The sequence below is a fragment of the Lissotriton vulgaris genome, chromosome 10 (assembly GCF_964263255.1).
Source record: "Lissotriton vulgaris chromosome 10, aLisVul1.2, whole genome shotgun sequence".
In the NCBI taxonomy this organism is placed as follows: Eukaryota; Metazoa; Chordata; class Amphibia; order Caudata; family Salamandridae; genus Lissotriton; species Lissotriton vulgaris.
The window spans coordinates 411,603,783-411,629,966 of NC_141698.1; the positions used below are offsets into that span (position 1 = coordinate 411,603,783).

Here is a 26,184-nt window from a genome sequence, read left to right on the forward strand (position 1 = left end):
GGCTCGAGCAGGTCTTGACACTGTCGTCAAAAAGGATGCCCCTTGCCGCCCACCCCTGCACATTCTGTGCAGTTCAAAAGAGTCATCTTTGCCCATTCAGGTCAGCCTATTGTTTACTCCTGTGAGACAATTCATACCTTTTTCACACCTATTCAAGGATGGACACAGGCTGATAGTTGGACAAATAGGCTAACCAGTCTGCTGACAGTTCAGACAGGTAGAGGGTAACTTTTTTAAAGTTACTTTGCCTTAATATTTATTAAAAATCCAACTTCACAACTGAATTGGATTTTTAATAACTAATAAAAATAGTTGTTTAATAATTTTTATAGCCGGTCTTATTCCAGAGATACAGTAGTATTTTAATGTATACTCTGGTTTTCTACAATGGACAGCCAGGCCTCACAGTGAAAATGTATTTTAGGGCCTGGTCACAATAGGAACAGGTCAGTATTATTTTTCTACATGTCCCACTTCTAAATACCCATGAATGCTACCTTGTGGGCTACTAAGCTCACATAGGGTGACTTTCTAATATTTTAACGGGAAGTTTTTACCGGTCACAAGGATTTATTTTGACAGGTTGTAGTATATGTTTACACTGCAACAGTCTAAACAGAATAGGCTGGAAGCCATGTCTGCCCTGCCACAATAGTGGATGGCATAATAAGTGCTACATTCCACAAGTGGCAGTTAACCTCTAGGCACTGGGTACACTTTCTACACTATATACTTGGGACTTACAGGCAAGTGACATGTGTCAATTAGGAATAGGCCAATTTAACCATGGTTAAATGGGGGCACAAGCACTATACTATTAGTTAGTAGGGGTAATGTGCACAGAGCTGTAAAGCCAGCAAAAATATAGGATCCAGCAAAAAGGGCAAAATCTTGAGTGACCACACAGAAAAACCAAATTTCCTAAAGTGCATTAAATATAATGTGTCTAAATATGGGGATGATATTTTGCATTTCTAAGAGACCCTTCTGCTTCTGTTCCACACCTCCAGTTTTCAACCTATATGGAGAACTATCAAGTTTCCCTACTAACTGGTCCAAGTCTCCAATTTTCCCATTGAGTTTATGGGCCCATTCTGGTGAGGAAAGATCCCCCTTGATGGGGCTGCAATGAAAGACCATTGACTTAAATTAATTTAACATTAGATTTGCACATCAGGGCATATACATTATACTAAACGTATGCCAAGTGTTGGGCAGGATATATGAGGCTGTGTCTTTCAGTCTAGATTACCACTTTTCATGATGGATAGAATAGCAGGGGTTATCAAGCTGAATCCCCCAAAATATTTACTTTGAACTAGACACAATACTTTAATTCCTGATAATGTCTGATACCCGACTAGGGCTAGCCCACAGAGATTAACATCACCATACGAGAAGGGCGAACCTAGGATTCCCTACATGAAATGTTGTTACTTCCCGTCTCAGATTGAACATTTATCAGAAAGACTTAATGTGACCCCTGGGAGGGAACGCAGACTACTAGACTGTTGTCGCAGCAATATGAACTTAAAAGGTGTTTCTCTTTCTGATGACAAGGAGGCAGTGGGCCTCACATTTGGTGGCTCATATGTCATAAACATGGTCCTGGCTATCCATGTCAGTGGTTTAAAGTACTCTTAGCTTCTTAGCCCTGCCACTGCGGGGACCTGCACGAGTTCTGCAATTTATATCTAAAAGCCAGGGCAGCTGGTCGGATGGAAAATGGATGTAAAAAGATTTAAAGGAAGGGAGATTTATACGAAAAAGAATCTCTGTCTACTTTGAAGATGCACATATGGTGGCTGGGGTGGGCCATGTTTTATTGTACGCCAAGCTATCCAGGGTGAAGCATACCACAAGGAAAGGGTTCTTGGGTCTGAATCCAGAGTCCTCCTAAAGCTATAGTAATTGACATAGAGTGGCGCTTTGTGAGTCACTTGAGAGAAGAGTTACCTATTAGAGCTAAGTGGGACATGAACTGTGAAACATGCCTCACAGACAAGAAATGTACTGAGACATTGCTCTATGTTCATGGGTGCATTGTGCAACCCCGATTCAATCGGATATACTTTAAATAGCCATAGATCAAGCTACCCAACTGCAGTAAGTATTTTCTATACTCTTAGGAAGTTGGCCAAGGTGTCATACGACAGAGGATGACCTGCCTCACATAACTTGGACAAGTAAGACCACTCAAGCCTTTTGGAAGCAAGTGGTTGTTTGAAGGGCAGCATGTTTACTCTATGATACAGTTAATACTGGGCCTCCATCCATGTCGGAAAATGAAGCTACAGCAGTACCAAATGGTGGAGCAGGGTCTCCTGCTGGCAAGAAAATGACTGCAGTGGATGAGATGCAGAGTGATGGCCCCATTATTACCACAAGCTGAAAGATTTGAACACATGATTACAGGCAGAGAAAAAGTGCATGATTCCGGTCTATACCGAACCCAAACTTGGGAGAAGATTTAGATGGATTGAGAGATGTGTGTAAAATTGTATGCCAGCTGCAAAAGCCGTTTCTGATTAATGAGACTATCTGTTGGCTCCACGGACAGTTTCCTAATAAGCTGCCATCAGTTTTTGAATATAGTATTTATCTTGACCCACATGAAGATGTAAATCATGAGATTCTTCTACTAGCTGCACTTGTGTGGCTGAACTGCAAAGGCTGCCACTTTATGATTTTACCATGTAAGAGAATAAGACTAGATTTCCCTTGGTCCTTGGTCAAACACAGATAACTTGAGACTACGCAGAGCATGGAAAATGAGCAAGGTGCTCGTTGCCAGACGCCCCCGCCCAGTAGGGGTGGACCAGTACGGGCACTGCTCCAGACTTTCCAGAAACCCCAGATCGGTCATTTGTATACGTAGAGGACCAACATAGTTCAGAAAGGTAAAGGAATAACACAGTGTATAAAAGCAACTATTTAGCAGCAAATAAGCATAGGCAAATACTAAAAATGGATAATAGAAAGTATCTAGCACTTTTGAAAGGGAGTGGTCCTCTATCTAGGAAAAGTCTATTTGGTAATGTCCATGAACACCCCTTATGGATCACAAACTATGCTTGGGAGCAGCATTGCTTATTGAGTCCAGGTTTTTTTTTAGGTAGTCCCTTAAACCATGCCTTACAGTCAACAGCCAATAAATCGAAGGTGCATTCTGATCATGCCCCTTTACTTGCCAGGGATTTAGTAAGCGGTCTGATGATCCGTGCATTCTTGGATATTGAGTAGTCCTGCCATACCTGTTGAAGTTCAGGATCATCTATGCAAAATTGGTGGGAGAATGAATTGCTTAAAACAAAATGGAAGCAGAAGACTTGCGATGAAAGAATAACTAAGTAGACCCGTTAATTAAGTCAAAGCTCAACTCCTTCGTGCTACTACTGGAACCACAAACCTCATAAATGTACCTTAGTGATTAAAATACATCTTCTCTTATAATTATTAAAACCAAACTTCATTGTAGTAGCTTTCACTTTCAATAATATTTCACTAGGCATCTTCATGGTGGGACATGGCCCCTCTGAATTCTAAATGGAATGGGCCATAGCAATAGCCTATGAGTACAGAGGCCATATCTGTAACCCAAATTTTGCCAGCAATCAAGAAATTACCCTGTTCTACTAGGCATGGGTTTATTACCTGAGAAAATGGCATTGTGTGCAGCCCTAACCAGCAGGGCTTCATCAGTGGTGCACAGTCTGTATTGTTATGATACAAGGTTTCTAGTGATTAGAGCCTTAAATATTAAAGGGTGAAGACCATGATAACTAGACAGGGGAAATGAATGGGCTCTGTAAATATTTAAAAGTTTGGGACTTTCAGAGGAAGATTACACCATAAAACTAAAAGCATAGTCAAACCAGATGAAGAGCTAGTATGCAACACATAGGATTAGAGAATTAATGTGGAGAACTCCAAGGATAATCTCTGGAGAGAGCATCTAAAGCAATATGGTGAATGAATGCCACATAAACAGTATTGACTGTGCATGGATGATTTCACCCGCCTCACTGATACAAGAAAGAACTCAGTGACCTACAAGTGCATTAAAGCCTTCTTCCCTGGTTAGGTAACTGCATAAGTCTAAAGTGCCTTCCTGAGGGAAATGTATCTTTGATAGACCTAAAAGTGAACTCAAGAAACCAGATAGTCTAGGTTTCTTTCAGCCTCAGATGAAGGAGATAGTAAAGGTTCGGGTAACAAATCGCTGCAAGAGTAAAGAGGCCAAAGCTTTCCAACTAGACATATAGAAGTACTACCACCTAAAAAGCAGTCTTCTATTTTATTAGTTTAAGGCCAGTGAAGATAAGCTTATGAATGCAAAGAGTTTATGGAATAAGCTACATATCACTTGCATTGAAGTCCCACATTGGATGGGGCAGGTGGATTGGTTTGTAGTTGATGTCTCAGAGCACAACCTTCTGTAGGACCAGTTTTCCAGTACCCCCATAGTAAAGGCAACCGGAACCTTCAGGAGTTTTAATCACTGAAGCTCGAGACAGTTAACCATGTATCTCTGATATGCAGGCTTTCTCCATGGGCACGGGCAGGCGTATCTGAGGTGGGGGCACTGTTCAGAGATGGAACATTACTCATCCACACAGATTTCATACACAAACAGGGGCTCACAGAGGTGCTCTTTAAGGTACATGCCAGCCTGGCGCGATACATCAACCGACATTGGTCATCGGATGAGACAGAACCTGACACGAATGAACTAGTTCATTCACTACACTTGATGGGGAATGCCAGACACTTGATTTGCTGGTTGTATCAAAGTATCCGCTCACACCAACCCTCACCTCTTTTACCAGTGCAACGCAACTGGGAGAGAGATATTAACAGAACACTCCTAGACAAAGAGTGGAAGACTATATTAGAATACCCCAAGTGGGCATCCCGCAACTCACAATCAAATTCATAAAATACATGGTAACGCAGCATGCATACCTCACACAGCATAAGCTACACTCCATTTTCCTCAACACTACAGCGGCAGGTTCCAGATGCCCCGAACAAGATGCCTATTTGCTTCACTCCAGTCGCCAGAAGGGGTCTTATGTAGTATTAGGCTTAATTGTTATGTTCCTAAAGCCGGGTTGAACTATTACAGATGACCACGACTGTACCAACATGGCACCTGTCACTATGTACTCACTGCTGTAAAGACACTGACTCTCCCTCCTTTCAGATACGTTGTTATTAAATGTGTCCCAAAGTAATCACTGATGATGTATATGTATGTTATTACATGGAATGATGTGTTTTGAAAAACCTGATAAAATCGATTACAAAATAAAAGAAAGAAAAAATGTATCTCTTATAATAGAAATAAAGCAAATGAAAAAGCAAGCACTTGAAAGCTTTCCATGCACACTAGGCACATTTATTTTTCATGCAAAAGCAAACAGATTAACCTGTGGACTGTGCTATCAAAACTATACTTTTTATGAGATAGCATCACGCACTGTGATGCACCCACGTGGGTGATTTTTGCTTCATACTGTATTGATAACAGCTACATGGCATACTACAACCACCAATACATGAATGGTGACAAAATCATCTCTGTCGAGTCTCTTTGAGACAATGGACTTTAATGGGCAGGTCCATCCCCCAACACTCATAAGGCTTTTACAAGATAACGTGTATGGTTCTACCAACTAGAAAGAAAAAGCACAAATGCTTTTTCTTTACTACAAGACAGGCCCCAAGCTCTATTCATGATTTGGTATGCCCAATCTTCACACAAGCTGAAGAAATTATTGATGAACTATAGTATGCAAGAGTTACAATGAGAATGCAAGGTTCTTTACCTTCAATATAATCCATGATTTGAAATAATGCCAGCAAGAAGCTGCACCATTTCTAAAGGGAAACTGGTGTTTGTCTAATTGTAGTTACAGAAGTGAATAGAAAATGCTTATGGGTTTTGGTTATGTCAATAGACTATGGTTCTAATGTCTTGTATGCCACAGTTATTTATTACCTACTCCTCTTTCCTTGTGTCTCACTGATCTTTGGATCATTTCAAGTTTATTTTGATGTGGAATCAGGGAACATTTATGCCTACCCAACTACAGATGTTTTTTTTCCACAGTCTCTCCAATGAGTAAGTGCCGGTGTCTTTGTCTGCTCTTTCCTTTTTCATCATCAAGAAATCTAGAATGAAGAGTTCTCATTTTTTGACTGGCCCCAGACAAAACCACTTCATGTAGAGTCCTCTGGAACGGTCTAGCTTCCAACAAAGGATCGCCTTATCTATTTGGGAAAAGTCTTTAGTGTCCGAGTTTTGCCTCTGGTGGTTTCTGAAGTCTCCCAGTTTGTGCCAGATGGTGCTTGTAACCTAGCCAGTTTAGGTGAGACTTTCTACTGAATCTCCTGGTGCAGGTGTCTCCTTCTGAACTTCAGAGATTCTAAAGGCTCTTGTGAGATGGAGACCTTTTGCAGATAGGATTCTTTTGTGGAGTGAAACTTGTGGAGCTTCTCTCCTCTAATATTTCCTCTTCTGCTACCTTGTATTTTGTCTAGCATTGTTTTGGGGCCTGGAATTTGAGTGTACTTCAGTATCAACATCTGCATTCTTGTTTCTTGTTTCCCTGGTCTCAGTTTCCTAAATCAGTGTTTTCTCGTTCTCTTCTTCCTGATGAACTTCATTATCATTTCAGGCAAACAGTTAATGGATGGCTCTTCTTTGGCGGTCAAATTGAGTTTCTTTGGCCACTTTAGCTACCTGGTCTTCTGACTGCCATTACCTCTTTGAATTGTGTTGGTAATCCAAAAATGTGTCAAATGCTTTGCTAAATGATAATAACTGTAGGCTCTTCAGACTGTAATTATCCCCCTTCAACTGTTTAATTGTTTGCTTTAAACATTAACCATTCAATGTTGAGCTTTCTGTTGACCTGAAGTTAGTAGTTAATAGTTTCTTCTTCACTGATTGTTGTTAAGATGAGATACATCCTCTCTTACACTTGTCACCTCCAACCACACTTTCTATGCTGCTTTGCTAAGGCCGGGGTTCATCTTAGCTAAATGTGCTTTAATCTGCACAACTTTTACTTCTCACTGTTGAGACTTCATTACTTAGGATAGTTCCTCTGACAGTTACAGTGCTGGGCATCTTACGGTACCGCTGAACTTGTCTGAGTCCTTCCTAAGCCCCATCCATACATTTTTGTGGCTTGCCTCAACAACATAACATCAAGCAGAATCTACATGCTCAAGGAAGTCAATGCTTCTTTTTGCCACTCTCCACCGGTCAGCCTTAGAAACAATATGTCTCCTCGACAGATGTCCCAAAGAGCCCATTTCAATCCATTTCTTCATGGGTAGGGTCTTTAGGAGCGTAAACCTGGTAAACTGGTTGGAAAGAATGGCACCTTCCACTTTCACACCAATATATATATACACAGATTAATAAAAAAGAGAAATCTGTCTGAGAAGACCTTCAACATTTTAAACATAAATGTAAAACATTGAGCAAGTAATTTAGTTACCTGTTATAACACACACAAGCGAAGGGAGTTTGGCCCCATCTCTTATGAACTGTTCATAATCTACAAGCAAAACATTTTAAAAATAAATAAATAAAAGTGCATTTATTTTTTAAGGCAAACATTAGTTTTTTTGTTTATAAATATCTTGCAGCAACATATAAATCACCAATAAGCTCGAAGGAAGCAGTATTTCATTTCTGACTGCAAATAGGCAATGAAGTAATTTCCATCCTATCAATCAATAATCCAAGTTCCTATAATACTATGTAGGGACTTTAAGTATTTCTCTGTTCACTCCATTGCACTCGAGACAAGTCCAAATGAAGTGTCTCTTTAACTATTAAGGATACAAAGAAATCATTAAGAGTACCATGTAAAAAAAAATGTAAATGTTGTGGGATGAAGCAATGAGTTAAACAATCCTAAAACATTCTGCAAATCGCAACAGTTAATTGCAAGTAATGTTCTTGTAAAATTGGGCCATGGTACACATAATTTACAGTAACAGTTTATTACATTACACCTAACGTGAAGCACCACAGAACCCATGCATTGGGCAGCCTCCAAACACTACTGCATTTTTTTTTAAATTACTGTCCAATATCATTGTTTGAATCATTTTCTCTTAATTGTCGAAAGGCTGGTAATTTTTCAAATGTTCTTTACACACTCTTCTCCATGTCAGTTTATAAATAAAATCTTTTTATCTGTTCATCCTGAAGTTTGGACCAATGTTTGGACCAAATGTGGCGATCATGTAATTATTAAAAACCTGTGTCCCGCTAAGGCAAATAGTCCTAGTGGAATATTCTGCATGATTTGACACAAAACCTAGAACAACATCTATATTCACACAGAGAATTTTTTATTAACAACCGCCCACAAGTATCACAAATATCTTAGGTGCACAAAAGAATTGAAGGCAAACACACAAACACGTACCCTATAACACAACCACTCAGTGTACCAAACTCAGAAGTCCAAAACTGTTTTCAACCTCCCAAACAATACTTGCCTTACATGTAATGCTAGCTCCACAGTTCCTTGCCCAATACTGAAGTTCAACATCATACCCATAGCTTCCCAGGTGCAAACTGAGGCAATCAAATTCAAGGATCACTCACCAGTATCCTTTCCACCAAACTGGAGAACAATCTATTGGATAAGTGCTAAAGATGCTCCAAATGGATATTAAGGTACCTTCCAGGACGCTCTCCCTTATTGTATACCAGGAGTCTCTTAAAAACATAACAGCCCATTCCAAAATGGATTTTGCTGTTCGTGCAAGGGACTTTTCTTTCCCAAACTACCTGAACTAGATGCTTACATGAGGCATTGATGGCTGCCAATAGTTTTTTTAGAGCTTAGTGTGGGAATGGGTATTTGGGTGGCAAAGTATTTTATAGGGTTTTGGGTGGGTAAGGGTTTATGGTTAGTAGGGGATTTGGGGGGGGGGGGGTTAGGGTGGGTATGAGTTTTAGGGAGGCAAGGCAATATGTAGGGTTCAGGGTGTGTATGGGTTTTTGGGTGGCAAGGGGAATTTTATGGTTTAGGGTAGGTAAGATTTTTTGGGTGGGAACACATTTTTTTGGGGTGGGTATGGGATTACGGTTTGAGTGTTAACGGTGAAAAAGATATATACATTTTTTAAAACATGTATTACATATACATAAATGTATATATAACAAAAACTATGTTTTGTGCATATATATGTAAACATTTTTACACACATACATACTTATATGTATGCGTTTATAAAAATTCATTCAAATATATATATATATACATAAATATTTTTTAAACCGCATGTCTTTACCATACAAGTCTTTTCAAAGAATGAAGCATTTTGCAGTTAACTATAAAGCCATCATATATATTCATGTAACGATTTTATACTTACCTGCTAAATACTTACTTTTTTGTTGTAAAGGCATGCGAGGTAAAGGCGTATGTGCGGTAAAGGCATACGTGGTAAAGTCATATGCATGGTAAAATATTTGGTTGTTATAATGACCGCGTTGTTAAGGAATGTGTTGTAATGGCATGCTTGGCTTCATCATACAACCGAACAAGTTGATCTGTTAAGCTGAAAAACAGTTGCCCTAGACGCGAGTCAGTGTCTTGTTTGCTGGTACTGTTAATTGAAGGACACACACACATGTGGGTGCTGTAATACTCATTTGGTATGGTAGAATGAGTTTGGGAGATGGTTCCACCAAAACGTACTCTGTTCTTCTCTGGGTAAGAGCCACTTAACATCCACAAGTCTGTTCTGTGACACTGTCAAAGTATTGAGACGTGCCATTAAGGTTTATCACCGATACTTGCATCTAGAGATTTCAATTTAGCCCTGTCTTGCGTTTGCTGTGTGGATGGGTGGTTCATCACCAGGCTTATAAGCGTCTAAGGAATTGGGGCCGATCTCAGGAGTTGGTCATGTTTTCTTGGGTTCAAACAATTATTTATTTCCTGAATACACCAACAGACTTGAATGTTTGCTTTGCATTCTACTCCATTTTCAGCTAATTTTTACTGTTGGGTTGGCCTGTCTTCAGGAGGAAAAGGTATCTTGCACTTTTGTGCCCTGTGGTGATTTTGCATTCAACTACAATGGAAGGGAATTCGATGTCAGATGTTCATTCTTTGGTCTGTGGTGGTGAAATGGGGGTTCTTTCGGGTGGTTGACTGTGTAGATAGAGCAACATTTGTTGCTGAGGGACTGTGTGTCAGAAAGCACTAACCTTGTACTCTTCCACCGCTCACCTCAAACACTAATGGCTCCACACAGGATGATATGAGACAAACATAGTAGAACTGAGGAAGAGGAAATGGGATAGGAGAGAAAACAAGCATCAGATACCACTTTTTTGCCCCACCTTTGTGCTGAGAACAGACACCTGCAGTTTGAAATGGATACAATAAGAGAATTTTATAAACTGTCATGAATGTTCACCATCTAGCTCTCACAGTGATATACCCATCTCTGTATAACCAACTGTGTCCTTGATATGAGGCGGACTTATATGAAAACAGAAATGCTGAAAGGTATAAGCAACCAAGTGAATGCATCCTAACCTTCTTCTCTATTGATAAAATAACTACATTCAGCTTCAAATGTACATGCCTTCTCACAGGGATGGGCTTTATTTCGGTTTGGTCTGTAGCGTAACTGGAGAATAACTGACATTCATTAACTCTGTGATTTATAATCTTAATCATACTTGTATCACTTCCTAAATAATAATAATAATAATAATCTTCATTCGGTTTTTTAGCAGTGCAAAACCATAAAAGTTATCATAACATACAAAATACACAAATTTTTTAAAAATACAGTTATTATACAGAAGTTTTTTTTTAAAAGCATACGACCAGGTACTGTGCAAAAAGTTTGTAAAGGGCAGTAGTAACCTTCTGATTTTTTCTTCTATTTCACAGGTTATTTCTATGCCTCATGATACACTTTAAAAAATTGAGTACGTGGTAGCAAGTACATTCGGAGTCCAAAGTCTGAAGTGCTAGCATGGCTGGACGACATTGTCTGTGACCCCATCTTTTTAATAAAGGAATTAACCATATTTTTCGATGGGTGTGGAAGAACTTGCAAAACAAAATTGTATGAATGGTAGACTGTTGGGACAGATCATCACATGGGCAGGGGTCCATGTTAGTATTCCAATTGTTTTTTTCGGGAAATGTCACTAGTCTATAAAAAAGATTCAATCTGAACCTTGTTAGGAGCATCTTGTCATATGCTGTAAGCTCCAGGGTCAAATATAACTGGATTTTCGGGGACTGCTGTATCATATTCGCATGAATGACAGATTTTTTGGTTGTCAGCAAAGTCAGTCTCAAGGACTCTAGGTGGCTCAGCGCGATTTGTTTCAGTTCTTTCTTGGATATTTATTTTAGTTTTTCTGGGGTATGATAATACTTTTGTAATCCTAAGTCGGAAAAGAAATGTCTGACATAGGAGAGACATACTATTTTCTGTACATGGTCCTGTTCCATGGTGTCCAGTAAAATATTTTAAGTCAGGCTATTATTTTCCGACAGCCTGACACGCCTCCAAAGTAAAAGTGGTTGGATCTTTATTAAGTCTTCAATATATGGGATTCCCAATTCCATGTGTGAGGCATAGGTGGAAGTGCCTCTTGGGGTTGACAAAAGGAATCTCATGAAGATGTTTTCTTCTTTTTGGAGTGAACCAATGGCTGTATGTCCCCAAATCCCTGCACTGTATAGTGCAATGGCTTGGCATTTTGCGGCGTAAATCTGTAACAGTTCTACTGGTGGTCTTTTTCCAAGTTTATTGGAGAAGTTCATCAGCGCAAGAATTGCTCGTTTGAAAAGATGTCTCCTAGCCTCAACCGCTGCTTTCCAGTTTAGGCTGTCATCGATCATGATGCCTAAATATGGGTATTGTGAGGTCTTTTCGATTTTTTGGTTTTTCAAGAAGATGGACTTAGTGGCTTTTCGTTGTCCACCCGCTACCATGACAAAAGTTTTTTTAACGTTGATATGCAGGTCCAAAGCACCCATAAAGTCCGCGTATTTAGATAGAGATTTCTGGAGTTCGATAGGGGTACGTGCTAAAATAACTGCGTCATCCGCATAAAGCAGAGCGGGGATCGGGCGATGTTTCACTCTGGGCAAATCCTGCCCCCCCCTCAACATGGTCTCCTCTAGGCCGTTGGTATACAGAGAGAAGAGGAAGGGGGCCAGGACGCACCCTTGCCTTACTCCCCGCTCTACTCTAAACGGTGCAGTCAGCTCTCCTTTTGTCCCATATCTCACTTTTGCCGAGGCTTCACCGTACAACTCCCTCAGAAAATCCAGGAGGGGAGGGTCAACCCCTAATGAACTCAGCAGTGACCAGAGCTTTGCGTGTGACACGCAGTCAAACGCGGAGGACAAATCCACGTATACCATATAGATGGACCCTGGTTTAGCATGGATGTATTTTGATACTAGCAAGCTTAGGTTTAGGGCCTGTTCGACTGTTCCAAAGCCCTCCCTAAATCCAAACTGCAGATCCGAGAGGATATTTTTGTCTTTTGCCCATTGCTGTAGTTTTTCTAGAACAACTCTGCCCACTACTTTGCCCAGGGAGTCAAGCAGCGATATTGGTCGATAACACTACTTGACGGTCCCCCTTCTTAAAGATAGGGACCATGATGGAGCATGACCACGACTCCAGCAGGCCAAGTTTCGCTGCTGCTGTGCATACTCTTGTGAGTATTGGTGCCCAGAGATCAGGAAGATGTTTAAATAGATCGACTGGGACCCCGTTGGGCCGGGTGCTTTACCACTCTTGCTCATTGATAGTGCCATTTCAACATCCTGTAGTTCAAAATCTATTGGTATTGGGTATGCTACAGGTGGAAGGTTAAAATGACGTTCTTCTGTTATTGATGTTACTTCAAAAATTTTTGAGAAGTGGTTCACCCAGGATTCCTCATCAATGGCCACTTCTATCTGTGGGATGTTAGAGTCCGTTAACAGGGGCGACTTAACAATTTTCCAGAATGCCTGGCTATCTTTCAAGAGTGCACTTTTGTGCAGAGCGTTCCACAAGGACTGTTTCAGCTCCTTTTTCCTTGCCTTTCTAACATTATTGTACTCCCGCCGGAGAAGTTGGATCTTTGTTTTATCTCTATTTGAATTTCCAAGTGCTTTTCTCAGGTTGGTCTGTGCCTTGGTACAGTCGTGGTTGAACCAACCTGTAGTGCTTGATTTATTTTGTTTCGGTGATTTGGTCAACAGTTTTTTTAACTTCTTCTAGTATCGTCCTGAAGTTTTCCAGGATTTGCTTTGCTTCTGCGTGTGGGTCAAGGCATATCAGAATGTTGCTATAAACGGACTTTACTAAAGTGTTGGTGAGATTATTGGGATCCACTTTTTCCCATTTTATAGTATATCCGTTGTTCTTACCCAGTTCGAGCCTGTTTTGTGATAGGGTGTTTGCTATTGTTGCCATCAATGATCTTGGTTGATTCATTTGTAGATTCAGGCTTAGAGCAGAGTGGTCGCTGAGGGTATTTTCCAAGATTTTAAAGTTATTGGTTTGCTCTTTTAGGCCTTCTGTAACAATTACATAATCAACAGTGGTCTCGTGCCCCCTTCCTCAATAGGTAGGTTCTAGTTTATTGTCTGGTTGTAGAGTAGGGTTTATTATTTGAAGATCCAGGTCTGAAAGTGTCTTGTTCATAGCTAGCCCCGCTCTTGAGTGGATGAAGTGGACGAGTGGGTTCTCATGTTCGTCCACCAATCCACAGGTCTGGTTGTTCGGGCAGGGGTGTAAGTTGAAGTCTCCTCCCCAGATTATGTGAGCATTTCCCATTCTCTCATACGGGTGCCGATGTTGGGTGATTTTTTCTTGAATTAGGGAGAGGGTGTTAATGAAATTATCGTCATCTAAGTTATTATACAAGTTGATTATCGTAATAAAAAGTTTTTTCCCAGTTATGAGAGTGAGCAGCTGGAAATTTGGTAATAGATCTACCTTTGAAACCTTCATGTCGGGAATTGTGTTCGCTATGTAAGTTACCAGCCCCCCTCTAGGTCTACCGGAGCTACTTGGAAGGGCGGGGGATGTATGTCTTGTATACTACAAGATGTAGGGGCGTCGTGGCCCAGGTCTCCTGTAAGCATATGATTTTAGCATCTTCCAAGAAACGGGCGGCCGAACCATCCTCTATTTTATTTCGGAGGCCTGCCACGTTCCAAAAGATCACCGGAAGGTGTAGGGTTTCATTTTCTGAGTCTGCCTTTTTGGTTTTTAATAAGGCTGGGGTAAAATTGGATGTGGCCGGGGTTGTATGTAGGGGCTCCGGGGATTTGACTCTTGGTCAATCGACCATTTCCAGGCAACTAAACCGATTCATGGTCGGTATGCCTGGCCAATTTTGCCCATATGTGGTGTCCCTATAGGTGGGTATATATGATTGATAGAGCGGTCTCTCCCACTGGTCCCAATTTCTAAGTCTGTTTTGTGGACCCATAGTCTGCCACGGGGCATCTTTTTGTTGGTAGTTCTGGTTTACTGACCACCAAGAGTTATCAGGGTCACTGTGTCGCTGAAATAGTTTTGGGCCGGCGACGTCTAGTTCCCATGGCTGTGGTATTGGTTTTCTCCAGATGTTATCAATCTCGTTTGTATAGTTATTGTTATATCTTTTTGGGTAAAAATAGGAGAGGGATCTTGTAGCAACCCCCCAGCGGTGTTATTATATTCCCAAGAACAGATATACTCAACTATGCTGGGATCCTCAAAAGTGATCACTATACAATCTCCCCGGATAGTTTTTTTCCTATGCCCCACCCACGAGGTCCTGCAGACTGATGTTATTCTACTTTTCCAGGTTGGCGGAACAGGTCGATTTGTGTTCAGCCAATACTGGACTTTGTTCTTCAATGACCAGTTGGGTTCCGTCCCCTCTCCCGTTAGTTCGGGAACCCCCGTCATTACTACCACGTATGGGCATGCCTCAGGTGGCATGTTTAAGGGGAGCCTGTGATCAGTGGTCCCTTTCAGGGCTCCTTTGTTATTTGAGGGATTTGTCTTTTTGGTGGCAGGAGTTTTGGGGGCCGGCGTGTTTGCGGTTGGCGTGTTTACTACAGATGTATTAGGTAAGGTATTAATTTGTGGGGGGATGGTCAGAACCTTAGGGGTTGGTTTCTGTACAGTGGAAACCTTTGGTACTGTAGGAACTTTTACTGTGGGTTGCTGTTTGGGCGGCGGGGCAGCTGAGGTTGCAGGTTTCTTGTGTGTGGGCAGAGTGGTCGAGGTGTTTGAACCCACTTTTGGCAGTCCCTGTGAAGGTGTTGGCTTAAGGCAACCAGAGATTTTTGTCAGTTGGGCCTCGATATTACTGAGTCTGGTCTCTAATGGGCGAATGTAGGAATCTAGGAGGGAAGCTATCTCCTTGATTAGTCTTGATGATTCTCTTTCCTTGCCCATTGTTTGTTGGACAGAGGATTCTGAGATGGAAATATCTTGGAGATTCTGTGGTGGCTGATGGATCGTTATTACATTATTACTTAGGGCAGCAGTGTGGTGGGATAGTGCAACCGGATTTGTAGTGCCAATCAGATCTATGTGATCGATCACTTTGGTGTTTACGATGTTGTCCGGTTTTTCCCTATCCTTCCTTTTCTTTATGGCTCCCTCCTTCCTCCCTCTCGCTTGCCTTACTTCTTCCGGGGTAGGATCAGGATAAATTTCGGGAGTTTTTTCTAACTCGCTTTCTGAAAATGTTACAGAAAGTTGCGAGGCTGAAAGATCTACATTATTTGGGAGACTAAGTCTGTTTGTGGCCACTGTTGTTTGTGTAGGGGCTGACTGTGTATCTGGGGTTCTTGCAGTTGCTAGTGGTCCCATTGAGGATCGCCTTGCAATTGCGAGTTCAGTTGATACTCTCCCCTCAATCAGACTTATACTTTGGTCAATGAATGGGTTTGCTTTAGAAAGAAAATCATCCATTGGACCTAACAGTTTTTCTCCTATCCCGTTTTTTTTGAGTTTTTTTTGCTTGCTTGATCTCGTGTTCATCTTCAATAGATGGGTTGTAGGGAAATCTTTAGTTGGCAATAGTGGTTTATAGCAGGCTTCGGAGAGATGGTAAATACCTGTGTTTGAATATCCAAGATGTAAGGCTTAGGGGTGTGGGCCGGACCGGACTCTCACGTTCTCGAACGGCCTCAAACGGCCCGCTCTTTGCCCGGTCTTCGCCCCGATCTCTGCCCCGCGCGCGTCCCGCGTCGCGGTTGAAATGATGGTGATTATGTACTTGTCGGCGGTGGGCGTGTCCGTGGGCGTGGCCGCCGGGGGAAGAGGAACCAGCTGAGCAACGTGGAGATTGCTGGTCCTCGCAGTCCCCCGGCTAGCTGCTGTTGATTCGCCCAAGCCTCTACCCTCGGGTCTCTAGCCGGGAGCGCTAGACTAGCTCTGCCGATTGCAGAGCTCGCTCCCACCAGCGAGTCCTCGTCAGGGGAGGCAACAGTCAGCAAGGCAGAGGTCTTTGTTGCGCGGACCTTCACGACGTCCTTACCACAACAGGCAGCAGAGTTCAATCAGCAAGTGAGTGGCACCCGCGAAGCGGGTGTCACGAAAGGTTTTAATGACGGTCGGCGGTGGGCGTGTCCGTGGGCGCCGGGGGAAGAGGAACCAGCTGAGCAACGTGGAGATTGCTGGTCCTCGCAGTCCCCCGGCTAGCTGCTGTTGATTCGCCCAAGCCTCTACCCTCGGGTCTCTAGCCGGGAGCGCTAGACTAGCTCTGCCGATTGCAGAGCTCGCTCCCACCAGCGAGTCCTCGTCAGGGGAGGCAACAGTTAGCAAGGCAGAGGTCTTTGTTGCGCAGACCTTCACGACGTCCTTACCACAACAGGCAGCAGAGTTCAATCAGCAAGTGAGTGGCACCCGCGAAGCGGGTGTCACGAAAGGTTTTAATGACGGTCGGCGGTGGGCGTGTCCGTGGGCGTGTCCGCCGGGGGAAGAGGAACCAGCTGAGCAACGTGGAGATTGCTGGTCCTCGCAGTCCCCCGGCTAGCTGCTGTTGATTCGCCCAAGCCTCTACCCTCGGGTCTCTAGCCGGGAGCGCTAGACTAGCTCTGCCGATTGCAGAGCTTGCTCCCACCAGCGAGTCCTCGTTAGGGGAGGCAACAGTCAGCAAGGCAGAGGTCTTTGTTGCGCGGACCTTCACGACGTCCTTACCACAACAGGCAGCAGAGTTCAATCAGCAAGTGAGTGGCACCCGCGAAGCGGGTGTCACGAAAGGTTTTAATGACGGTCGGCGGTGGGCGTGTCGTGGGCGTGGCCGCCGGGGGAAGAGGAACCAGCTGAGCAACGTGGAGATTGCTGGTCCTCGCAGTCCCCCGACTAGCTGCTGTTGATTCGCCCAAGCCTCTACCCTCGGGTCTCTAGCCGGGAGCGCTAGACTAGCTCTGCCGATTGCAGAGCTCGCTCCCACCAGCGAGTCCTCGTCAGGGGAGGCAACAGTCAGCAAGGCAGAGGTCTTTGTTGCGCGGACCTTCACGACGTCCTTACCACAACAGGCAGCAGAGTTCAATCAGCAAGTGAGTGGCACCCGCGAAGCGGGTGTCACGAAAGGTTTTAATGACGGTCGGCGGTGGGCGTGTCCGTGGGCGTGTCCGTCGGGGGAAGAGGAACCAGCTGAGCAACGTGGAGATTGCTGGTCCTCGCAGTCCCCCGGCTAGCTGCTGTTAATTCGCCCAAGCCTCTACCCTCGGGTCTCTAGCCGGGAGCGCTAGACTAGCTCTGCCGATTGCAGAGCTCGCTCCCACCAGCGAGTCCTCGTCAGGGGAGGCAACAGTCAGCAAGGCAGAGGTCTTTGTTGCGCGGACCTTCACGACGTCCTTACCACAACAGCAGCAGAGTTCAATCAGCAAGTGAGTGGCACTCCCACTTCCTAAATAGCTCTCCCATCTTAAATGTTCATCACATATACATACACAGCAACGATGCTAAATGATAGAATCCTTCCTCTTACTTCATAAAATAATGCAATAGTCCCTTTAGATCACTAAATGCTGCCTAAATTCAAGTAACAGTTAAACGTTTGTTTTCTATTCTACGTGCATATTCCAGAATGCTTCTTTGAAACCCAGAATGTCTATCAGGAACTCTCAAAGTATAATTTACTCAATTCAAAACTCGGATCAAAAATCAGTAAAGCAAAGGTCTTGGCTTCAGTAATATCAAACCTCAACTGCCAAACAAGGACGTAATAAAACAGGAGCAGGCCAGGCTCGCTACCCAAGATGGCCACTGCCATCGCCAAACCCTGCGAGGGTTCGGAGGAATCTCATAACTGTAGTTTGTCATTGGGTGGTGTCACAAAGCAATCAACAATAAGTGAGAAGCCTTCCACCAAGCTGTGCCAACACTTGTACATTGCTAACCTTTTTATCCAACTAAGTGCTGGTAGGCTCATTATAAATATAACATCCTTGCACCTGCTTTGCACCTAAGTCCTGCCACCGGACACTATATACAACTGGGAGATGGCTTTTCTCTTTGTCCAGGTTTGGGGTTGGATGTGGGATTTGGGCAAGGCCAGTGTAGTGCTGGCCCATAATAAATTACCCTTATGTGGGACATGGGTCAAAGGCAATAAAAAAAACCTGCATCCAACAAAACCCCCAGTTGAAATTAGTTTGAAAGGCAAAGGATGCATAACACAGCCAATAAAACGGTAGGTACAAAAGGTAAAACACAAACTGGTAAAGGCAAAGGATAGCATTGGCTGCTGTCTTTGGCAAAGGAGCTTCAAAACCAAAAGGACATTCTTGTGAAGTGAAATGGAGTTACAGCGTGTTGTCACTGTTGTCCTACTATATAACGTAGACAATGTGTGGGAGTATTATAGTCAGCTGCAGTAAAAGAAGGCAAACTGAGGGCCTCATACTCGTCCTAATGGATGGTAAGTGGACCACGCAACAGATATTCATTGACACGCAAAGCTTGACTGTCACCACATTGAAATGCATTAGTCATGCAAATTAGGTGCTTCAACACAGCAGTTTAATTAATAGCCATAGCAATGTCATCCCAAGAGATGTTGGGTTGCCCTGCAGAGCCTGGGGTGAGAAATGAGAGGCTGCCAAGGAGACCAGCAAGTATGATCAAATGACTAGGGTTCACTTGGGATAGCATCAACCGCAAGGGGTGACGCTATACAAATAAATTGAAGCACATGTACATTGTGGGATCACAACTGCACCACTGGTGGAACACTTTCAACAAATGGGCCACTCAAAACAACAAATCAAATGGCAAGTGATTGAGCAAGTTTGTAGGACTGAAAAAGTAATCAACATCTCTTGAACTTTGACGCTCTTGGAATGTCGATGGATCGATCAGTTGAATTCTGCCATCGCTGGCCTTAATATAAACGACGACACCAACAGATGTTGTCCTCCTTTTGAGTTTGCTGTGGTGTTCTCTCGATTCCACTGCTGTGACTTTGTAACTTCGACTCACTAGCTATGCGCTGTGCTTGATATGTTTTCTATTGTAAAAAAACAGCTCCTCCCTTTTTATTGTACATATGTGTATTTTTAATGATTGCTCTTTTTTATTTCTTTTGATTCTTTATCCGTGGTGAAGATATCTGTATTTTCCCCTATTCAATAACTCTGTTTGTATGGGCTCTGGTATTTCTTTCTGTTTATGGTATTTTTGTTATATTGTTGGCAATTTTGGGGCTATGGACATTTATCACTATAATCTCCACAGGGAACAGTGTCCTTGTGACACTGATGTACTTTGGAACTTAAATAAAGTAAGACATTTGGTTTTTCTTGTGGTTTAAGTAAAAACAGCTTTAAAATATTGAGCATTTAATGGCTGTTTTTTTTTTATACGATACGAAGAATCTTTATTTCGGCAGATGCCATAAAAGAAAACCGCAGTAGTACATAAAAACAGTGCAGTAGATAACAGTAAAAAAATAGTACAAATAGCAGCAGATTGATCCTCAAGATAAAAACAGTTCATATAAGCTCGACACAGGAAAAGTGTACAATGGTTAAGAAAATAAATACATTTCGTAAATGATTTAAAAACAAATAAAAGGACAGTATGAAACCGTAGGCAAACCGTGCTTAAGATCGGGCAATTAGGAGTCTACGCTTATGCAACATGGCAGCCAGGAATTTTGAAACCGCACATACGGTCGGGCCAGTTGTGTAGGTTTTAAATATTCTAAATGCACGAGAGCATTGTTTGAAGGCTAAGTTTTTACATAGGGGAACAATCCAATAGTTCCTGGCCTTGCAATACCCTGGGCAAAAAAACAACACGTGCATTTCACTTTCAGTGTCGCATCCACAGGCTGGACAGTTTTTCTTAGTAGAGGCTGACCCCCTGCTAGTAAAAGCTTGCAGTGGAAGTACACCATGTCTCCACTGAAGATATAATATTTTTGCTAACACAGGGTATATGTCATTGAGGAACTGCTCAAATAAGTAAGAGTCTTTATTTTGCAAAAAGTAAACAGTGATTGAACCTAAGTGGGAGTTAGATAGGGCAGCATTCTGTCTGTCTGCACGAAATATAGGAGTTAATTGAGTGCGAGACAGTCGTCTGCAACCATTCTCTGGGTCTGACCACAATTTGGGAATCTCTAGCCTAATGAATTCCTTTCTTATATAGGCGAGCCAGGGAAAGTTATCTGAGCCTGTGGTAGTCAAAATTGCCTTGAGTTCCTCTCTGCATTGTGTAAGCTCCGGGGTAACCCAGAGCCTACGCCAAAATCTCAGAGGTTTTAGGGCTAACTTCATCAATAGGTCTAATTCCCAAATCCAACCTAAGAGGAAGCAGTGGGGAACTAGATGGTAAGGCCAACAATCCTCTTAGAAATTTATTTTCGGTTTTGGTAATTTCAGACCTATTACAGAATCCCCAGAGTTCTCCCCCATACATGATAGCTCCCCTGGCTTGTATTTTGTAAACCACCAATGGTGGTCTCACAGGTTTAATAGTGGACTAGTTGGAGAGCCTAAGAATTCCACCAGAAAGTTGCGCCAATTTGAGTTGTGACTATCTGCTGAATGAATGAATGAATGAATAAAATGTATACTGCGCAGACCATAACCCGAAGGTATCAAGGCGCCTAACAGAATAATAATAAAGGAATTCACTACATCGCTACAGGTACGCTTGCACAAAAAGGTGAGTTTTCAAAGCCCTTTTGAAAGCCTGAAGGGTGGGCAGTGATCTTATTTCCAGTGGAAGAGCATTCCACCACTTAGGGGCCAGGGTGGAGAAAGCCCTGCCACCCCATTTCGCTCTCCTGAAACGGGGGGTCGATAGCAGGAGTCTGCCGGAGGACTGTAGATTCCTAATGGGGGAAAGGCGGGACAGGATAGATCCTAGACCAGAGGGGCTGTTTCTGGCCAAAGCCTTGTATGTCAGGCACACGATCTTAAAGTGTATCCGTGCCTCGACAGGGAGCCAGTGAAGCAGCTTTCTAGCCGCTGTGGCTGAGGAGCGCTTGGGAAGGTCCAGGACGAACCTGGCAGCGGCATTTTGGACTACCTGCAAGCGCTGCAGTAGGCTCTTTTTCAAGCCCGCATACAGCGCATTGCAGTAGTCTATTCTTGAGCCTATGAGAGCAACGGCTAGCTGTTTCCTGGCCTGAGGAGAGAGGTAATTTCTAATCCTTCTCAGGATATGGATAATGCCCCAGCAGGTGGAGATGGTTCGACTGACCTGCTTGCTCATGTCAAGAGCAGGGTCTATCATGACCCCCAGATTTTTGGCAGAGGAGGTAGGGGAGGGACAGGCTCCTAGTGAGTCTGGCCACCAGCTGGAAGACCATATTTCCTCTTTCCCTCCGAACACCATCACCTCTGTCTTCTCTCCATTTAATTTAAGCGAGTTGGTAATCATCCACTTGCCTACCGCCTCCATACAGGATCTAAAATTGGAGGCAGTCGGGACGCTAGCGTGGGAGAGAGAGACAAGGATCTGGGTGTCGTCTGCATAGGAAACTATCTCCATCCCATAGGATCTAATAAGCCTGGCAAGTGGGGTCACATAGATGTTAAATAGGGTCGGACTTAAAGCCGACCCCTGCGGGACCCCACATTGCACTGGAAGGGATGGAGATAGGTACTCCCCCAGCTTCACTCTTTGTACTCGATGGGTGAGAAAAGACGTGAGGAGATCCAGGGCTGCTCCCCGCACCCCTATCTCCCTCAGCCGAGTTGTTAATACTGAGGGGGAGAGGGTATCGAAAGCCGCGGTCAGGTCTAAGAGGATCAGGAGGGTGGTCTGGCCCTCATCAACCCGTGTGCGTATGTTATCCAACACAATGGTGAGGGCTGACTCAGTACTGTGATCCCTCCTGCTGGGGTCCCCATGTCAGGTTTTCATTTAAAGTCACCCCCAAGTAGTCAAAAGTGTTTACCCTCTCTAGCATACTTTCCCCTAAACTTGGGTTTGGACGTGAGGTTCTCGGTGGATTAAAGATCATGAATTTAGTTTTTGAAGTATTGATCTCCAAACCTCTAACTATTCAGAACTCCTGAAAGCCATCCAAGATTCGCTGAACACCCATTGGAGATTTGGAAAGCAGAAGGGTGTCGTCAGCGAACATGATCGCTGGGACCCTGTTACCTGCCAACTTAGGGGCATCGTTGTTCTTGAGTCCGTTAAGGTGGCCGATTACCGGAGGAGGAGCTACGCGGGCATCCAAGATGGTCGCGTGAGCAGAGAGCTCCCGAGACCCGCGCCGTCCTTCTTTATTTATCCTTCACCTATCCTGGTCATTTTGACGGGCTTCTGTAGCGCTATCTTCACTGATGCCAACGTTCCTATTTTGGTCGAAATCGGACCCTGGGGACCATTTTTCTGACATCTGCAACTTTTTGGCCTGCCCGCGGGCGCGACCGGGGACTCGGCTACCCACTGTGGCCGACCTGTAATTGAACAACAACGGCTGACTGGCATCTGGCCCACCGGAGGTGTACTGCTTTCACTTTCGGTTTCCATCTCTTTGTTCTTGTCTCCTCCTACTCTGCCTTCGCCTGTTGCCTTCACAGCCCACACTTTCCTCCGTAGGACTGGCACGGAGGTCGCGATACTCCCATTTCACTGGCACGTCGGAGTTTCGAGACTTTTCCTCCTTCTCGCCGCTTCTCCTGGCTATCCGGCCAACACTGAACGTGAGATGGCGACTAAAGCGGAGGCCGAAAAACGCCGGAAGGCTGCGACCCGGGGGGGATCGATCCAGTCCAACATGATCGAACGCTACACCCAGCCGAGAGGCTCCCCCGGGGCCACAAGCGTTGGTGCTGAAGGACTTCAAACGGACATGCCATCTTCGTCGGAAGTATCGCTCCAAGATCTTTTGGCTGCCATCACTGGACTTAAGGCCGATATGAGTCAGCAATTCGAAGCCGTCGTGTCCAAGATAGACACGGTGGCGGTGGATGTAACTCTTATTCGGGCCAACTTAGCCAAAACGAACGAGCGGGTGAAGGCTCTGGATCTTAAAGCATCGAGTCTGGTGACGGACATGGCTGAGGCGCAATCCGAGATTGGTAATCTGCGTGCCTCGCACGATCTGCTGGTCAAGCGGATGGAGGACTATGACAACAGGGCCAGGCGGAACAACATACGCCTGGTCGGAGTGCCGGAATGTGATGGTGCTGTATCGACCGACCTGTTGGTCGAGGAACTTATTGTCGCTCAACTAGCTCCAGCAGGACTCAGTAAGTTCTTTGCCGTGGAGCGCGCCTATCGTTTTCCAGGAGGACAAGTGAAGCCAGGAAACCCACCGAGGCCTATTATTGCGAGGCTTTTTCACTACCGGGACAGAGACGCTATCCTCCAGGCCGCCCGTAAGCACGGTCCTTTAAAATATGACAATAACTCTGTCTCCATCTATCCCGACTTCACTCCCCAAGTGCAGCGCCAAAGATCAGGTTTCCTTGGAGTGAAGTGTCGCTTGAGAGATCGGGGACTGAAATACGCCATGCTGTTTCCGGCCCGGCTACGGATCGAATTTCGAGAACGTGCCTACTTTTTTGATCAGCCTGAACGTGCTGCCGACTGGTTGGACTCGCTGCCGGCAGATGACTTTGGAAACGGAGGCCCCGGTGGCGCGGAAGGTGGTGCAACGGCCCAGGAGTAATTGGGGCCCCTGAGGTTCTGATTGAGACTATGCAACATACTGTGTAACTTAACTTTGTGCTTCATGTTACTGCCCGTGGCGGTGCGGGAACGGGTGATTTCTCCCTTCCTCCTCGGGGGTTCTTTGTGTAGATAATATGGGGCGACAGGCACACTGCAGTTGGGGGTGGCTTTTTAGTCAGCAGGGGTGCAGGGAGGGGGGTGTTGTGACGGGTTTCGGTTTCGGGGTTGGTTTCTGGGGACTTGGTTGGGTTTTGTTTAGTTTGTTCTGTCTTGGTTTTCATGGTATTTCACATTTTGCAATGACTTTGAACTGTGGGCTCTGCTGGTGGGTGGGGGTGGAATGTCTTTTCCTCAATGGGGGGGGTGAAATGCGGGTTCTTTCTTGGAACGTAAACGGTTTGGGTGATAGGATTAAGCGGGGCATTGTACTGCAATTCTTGAGGCGCCACACCCCAGATGTTGTATTCCTTCAGGAGACCCATTTGATTGGAAATGCTTGTAAGGCCTTAGACCGCCAGGGTTATCGCCTGGTTGCACATGCTGGTTTCACTTCAGGTTCTCGGGGGGTGGGTATCATGGTAAAGTCTTCCCTTGCTCTTGCTATTGACGAGGTTGTCCTTGATGACCGTGGGCGGTATGCTGCTGTTTCTGGGAGGTGGGAGGGTAAACAGATCGTGTTTGTTGTTGTCTATATCCCCCCGGGACTGCAGGCTACCACTTATGCTGATCTTGGCAGGACTCTCCTTGGGCTTCCGGACGGATTGTTGATCCTGGGTGGGGACTTTAATTATGTAATGTCCGGTGAATGTGATCGACTTCCCCCTAGGGTATTGTTGCAGTCCCAGATGTGGCTCAGTGAGATGGCTGATACTTTTGGCTTGGTAGATGTCTGGCGCTCACTGCACCCCACACTCCAGCAATACACTTTTCACTCTGGTGCGCATGGTAGCCTCTCCCGTATTGATTATTTTCTTATGTTGGCCTCCACTCTGTCCACTGTTCGAGAGATACGACATCTTCCTCGGGGTATCTCGGACCACTCCCCCTTGCTGATTACGATTTCTGTGGGCGGTCTACTTGGCAACAGGGTCCCCCCGATTCCTCCCTGGCACTTCCGAAACCCCCGGCTCCGCTCAGAGTTAGTTAAGGCAGTAGATTGCTACTTTTCTGAGAATGTGGGCTCGGTCACTTCTCCCACTGTTCTTTGGGAGGCTTTCAAGACGGTTATTAGGGGTTCCGCCCTATCATTCATTGCCGCAGAGCGTAGGGTCAAGAGGGAGGCTGTTGTGGCTCTTGAAACCGAAATTACTGCGCTTGAAAGTGAGCTGGGTGGGAATGACACGCCTGCCCTGCTGCACGCTTTGGAATTGAAGCAGGCAGACTATAGAGCCTGTGTCACGGATGCTGCCAAATTGATGCGGGCGAATCAACTAGGCCGACTGTATGATGTGGGTGACAAAGCTAGCAAGCTCCTTGCGTGGCTGGATAAGACTAAACGTGCGAGTCGTGTTGTTCCTGCCATTGTTCGTGAATCTGGTGAGAGTGTCTCTGATCCGGGTGAAATTGTTGATTGCTTTGTTGACCACTTCCGAACTGTTTACACGCCTGTCAGCGATCGAGATGAGGCCGACTCCAGGCTACTGCTGCGGGACATCGCCCTGCCCCCTGTGTCGGAGGAGGACTGCCTTGCCCTGGAGGCCCCTTTTACTGTCGATGAGATTGCTCTCGCAATCCGATCCCTTCGCTCGGGAAAGGCGATGGGCCCTAATGGACTCCCCATTGAACTTTACAAACTTTGTCCCGACAAGATGGCCGCCCACCTGCGTCAAATGTTTCTCGAGGCGGTTGAGGCTGGTTGCCTCCCCCTTGAGCAGCGCCTCGCTACCATAGTCGTCATTTATAAGGACGGCAAACCTCGTGACCGCTGCGCCTCGTACCGCCCCATTTCCCTACTCAACGCGGAACCCAAAATCCTTGCTAAGGTACTGGCCAATCGGTTGCTTA

At 44.7% G+C, this 26,184-nt stretch overlaps 1 protein-coding gene across 1 annotated transcript in view; it reads right to left on the bottom strand.

Annotated features, from left to right (window-relative positions):
* The window catches only part of ALG1 (ALG1 chitobiosyldiphosphodolichol beta-mannosyltransferase), a 442,794-nt gene that overhangs the window by 168,849 nt on the left and 247,761 nt on the right, over positions 1-26,184 (bottom strand). Inside the window, exon 9 of the mRNA XM_086941231.1 lies at positions 7,515-7,574. Within this exon, the coding sequence (XP_086797357.1) occupies positions 7,515-7,574 (60 nt within the window). The remainder of the gene's footprint in view (positions 1-7,514; positions 7,575-26,184) is intronic.